Here is a 3,657-nt window from a genome sequence, read left to right as displayed (position 1 = left end):
CCCCTGGACCTGCTCCCCCCTATGGGTTTCCCCCGCCTCAGGGGCCTTCCTGGCCTGGGTATTAGACCCAGAGTCGGCCCTCGGCCCTTCCCTACTTCCACGTGTACCACACCCTTTGGCCCGCCCACCATTGAGATTCAAGGTTAAATTGGAAGTGGACTTGGGCTCTCCTTGTGGACCTGTGTCAGCACATGGGAGCCTTGGGGGAGCCCAGTCGGGAGCGTGCAGGCCTGGAAAGGCACCGGGCAGCGGTGACAGCCCTGCCGGTCACAGCACTTGGTGGCCTCCTAGAGGAAGGGAGCGCCTCCTTTCAGTGACTGGCTTCAGCGTTTCTGGTGCTCGCCGGGCGGGGAGCTCGTTGCCTCCCGCACGGGTGTCCGTGTGAGTGAGCAGGTGCGTGTGCTCGCAGACGTACCCTTGTGCTTGCCTCATGGACGCTGGAACCAAATGCAATGATCTTAGTGACGTCTTAGGGGGTCTCTGGCCTCCGCTCACCCCCTCCCTCTCTCCTGGGATCTGGCACATTCACCCTGGTGCCTGCAGCGACAGTTGCAGCTCTGCATCTGTCTGGTCCATTCAGGGGTGGCCTGGAGCTAGAGTTGGATCGGGGAGGGAACAGTGAGGAAAAACACTGATTTTTAAATCACATAAAGCCATAATTGAACTCTGATAGGCTGATGTCAGATAAGCTTGTCCTCGTTGGTTTGGACGATGGCGGCAGAGCCAGAGTGGGGAGAAAGCCGGAGAGCGTGAAGGTGCACCCTGAATCTGAGGCAGCCTTGGCCGGGGGCGGTTGGGGGTGCCCCGGACTCCTTTAGGAACGCAGCAGCGCTCTTCTCTGGAGCCCTCCACTTGCCGCTGATTGTTGACGCCCACTCCATCCATCCTCTCCTTCTGCAGCAGCCCCCTCCCTCCATCTGCTGCCTCTGGTGTAACTCCCCAGTCCTGCACCCCTCCTAGGATGCACATCCGAGGATGCCCTGACAGTGACTCCCCCAGTGGTGCTTTCTCAGCCACCGTCGCTATGTCAGAGTCCGCTCCTTTGCTCCCCTCTCGTCTTCAGAATGTAAAGGGCAGGGATTGTGACTCGGCGCCACCTGCAGCCCCCAGCCCCCTAGGGATGACAGGTGCGTTCGGTGATAACAGAGACAATAGACCACAGGGGCGTGGTGCACAGAGTTGTTACCTTGGTTTGTCGCAGATGTGATCCAGGTCTCCAGGGTGGACCCTGGAGCTGCTATCAGCTAGGAAGTCATATGTGCCTTGAAATGTCCACTACTTGAGTACCCAGCATCTGGTGGGCCTGGGGTGCTGGGGGCCAACGAGGAAACTCGACCTTCCGGTGCCTGCCCCCCTCCCCGGCCCCCACGCACCATCATTGGGTGTTCGCGATGAGAGGCGCCATGCGCGCTGTTGGGTCCTTGCCAATTGTGCTTGCTTCTCGTAAGTTATTTATCAAGAGAAATCACTAATGGACTCTACTGGTTCGAGTGCTTCTGAACTGGATGACCGATCGCCGGTGTGTTTGTAAAATTAATTGCCATAATAAACTTCGATGGGTTACAAGTAGCGCCTTGGCTCCTCTAGTGGTTTGAGAAGTGAAGATGGGCGGCCAGGGGTGGGTGCGGAACCCTTCAGGATCACTCTCCGCTGAAAGGCCTCTTTGATCCCTGTCCGTAAAGCCTCGTCTATCTGGCTGTCCTCTCCTGAGCTGCTGGCCTCCCCTGCTCCTTAGCCCTGTGGCTAGGCTCTGCTGACCTTCCCTTTTCTCTCCTGCTCTCTGGTTTTCCATCCTTAGGTGTTTTCACACTGGGGCCTACATTTTTGCCTCTTCCTAGGCCAGAGCTTGGGCCATGCGGGGCCACAGGCCGCCATCAGGGGGCGTGCAGGGCTCAGCCTAGCGAGCCTGGCGTCGCATTCCTGCCACCTGCTGGGGGTGGGGGGGGCGGGTGACAGGACCAGCAAAGATCTCTGGGCGGAGCTGCGTCAGGTTCTAAATGCATGAGGGCAGGGGCAGGGCCGAAAATGGCCACGCGCCCAGTGGTCTTCGGCCACCGCGTAACCTGCTCCCTCTCAGCCGTGAGCTCGGCTGGCTTTACCCCAGGGTTTGGAAGGGCATATTTCTGCTTCAGGCAGGAAGGGCAGCGCCAGGGGACTCAGGAGGCCAGGCTTCCAATGGGCCCTCAAGTCAGCCCTTCTGCTTTTCCTTCCCTGCAAAGTGACAAGGACAGGCTGCCTACATGTGACACACGGGGGTGCTGTGGATCGCCAGCACTGGATATTCAGCAGGGCCAAGTGACAGGGTTGTCTTGTTGGGTCCTTTCAGCAGCCCTTTGATCCCAGCTGTTAAGCCGGGGAGGAGACTGCAGGATGGGTGGGCCAGGGACCAGGAGGCCTAGCCTGGGGCGCCCGGGCAGGACCCACACCCGGTGTAACGACCCCCCACCGCAGTACCTCCTTTGTGGTACCTGAAGCGGCTTGGGCTCGAGAGTCACGCCCCTGTAAAGAGCCTGGGGAATCTAAGCCCACTTGAGAATCCCCGAGCCTGAGTCCAATTTTTATGACCTTTCCCCCTCCTGAACGCCGGTCCCGCCTTCAGGACGCCAGGGGGCGCTAGAAGACAGCTCGGGTTTGGAGGAAGAAGCTGAAAAACTCTGGCAACACAATCTCGTCCGGGGCTTGGCCTTGGCCCCAGAGTCGGGCAGGGTGGCGGAGGGCACAAAGGGGCTGAAGAGAGGAGGAGGCGCCATTTTCTGAGGACGGGCCTGATGGAGAGAAGCTTCAGCGGGTCATCTGGGCACGGGAGCCCCTCTGCTCCTTGCTCTCCCTTCTCCCCAGCCCCTCCTCCTCTGCACCTTAGATCTCAAAGACACTCACCTCTCACCACGCCTCTCCCCACCCTGCATCCACATGTGAAATCACCAGGCGCCTTCCCTGCACCACAGCGGGCCTGCCCTTGCCGCAGAGCCAGCTGCCCAAGGACAACCCCCGAGTGTCACATTTAGAGCCTCAGAGTGATTCCTAGCTTTGGTGAGAGGGACACTTTGCTGAGTTAGCCGGGGCCAGGCCACTTGAACGATGTGCTCTCGGCCAGCACGTTAGTCCCATTCAGTGCTCCCAGATCCTGGAGGCGTGACAGCCTCCCAGCTAGACTCGGTGCCATTATTCAGTGGCCTCTCCTCTCGGGTCCTCAGTTTCCTTGACTCCACTTGAGGAGAGTGCATGTGAATCATGGTGCACACTCACACGCCCCCCACCCCCCCGAAGGGTCAGGCAGGCAAGTTTAGGGCAATGGGCTGGGATGTGGGGGGACACACACAGTGAGAGCTACCCTCCCTGGCTGAGGGGTGGCCCCTGCCCTGCTCTGGCAGGCTGCTGCAAGGCAGGAGGGTGGACCCAAGGTGGCCCAGGTCGCAGTGNGGGGGGGAGGGAGAAGGCGGGAGGGGCTGCAGCCCAGGAGCGACTCACTGGAGGGGCAGCACCAACCTTACAACCTGCAGGCTTTGTCTTCCTCTTCCTGCAGAGGCAGAAAGGTCAAGGCCAAGAGGGTTCCTATTCAACTGCCAACCCAACAGGTCTGTTTTGGAGCGCCCCACCCAAGCCTGCCACCACTTGGAACACAGTTTTCTAAAAAGACTTTTCTATTTTATACTTCAA

The 3,657-nt window shown here is 59.6% G+C and overlaps 1 protein-coding gene across 1 annotated transcript in view; it reads left to right on the top strand.

Annotated features, from left to right (window-relative positions):
- Nucleotides 1–1,570, top strand: part of VPS37C (VPS37C subunit of ESCRT-I) — a 7,161-nt gene extending 5,591 nt beyond the window's left edge. The window contains 1 exon segment of the mRNA XM_077748863.1: nucleotides 1–1,570. This exon segment is cut by the window's left edge and continues 67 nt beyond it. Within this exon segment, the coding sequence (XP_077604989.1) occupies nucleotides 1–65 (65 nt within the window). The 3' untranslated portion in view covers nucleotides 66–1,570.
- The last annotated feature ends 2,087 nt before the right edge of the window (nucleotides 1,571–3,657 follow it).

The sequence above is a fragment of the Crocuta crocuta genome, unplaced genomic scaffold, assembly GCF_008692635.1.
Source record: "Crocuta crocuta isolate KB4526 unplaced genomic scaffold, BGI_CrCroc_1.0 scaffold323, whole genome shotgun sequence".
NCBI lineage: Eukaryota > Metazoa > Chordata > Mammalia > Carnivora > Hyaenidae > Crocuta > Crocuta crocuta.
The sequence above is the reverse complement of the archived record's forward strand: the minus strand, read 5'-3'. Positions and strand labels throughout refer to the sequence as shown.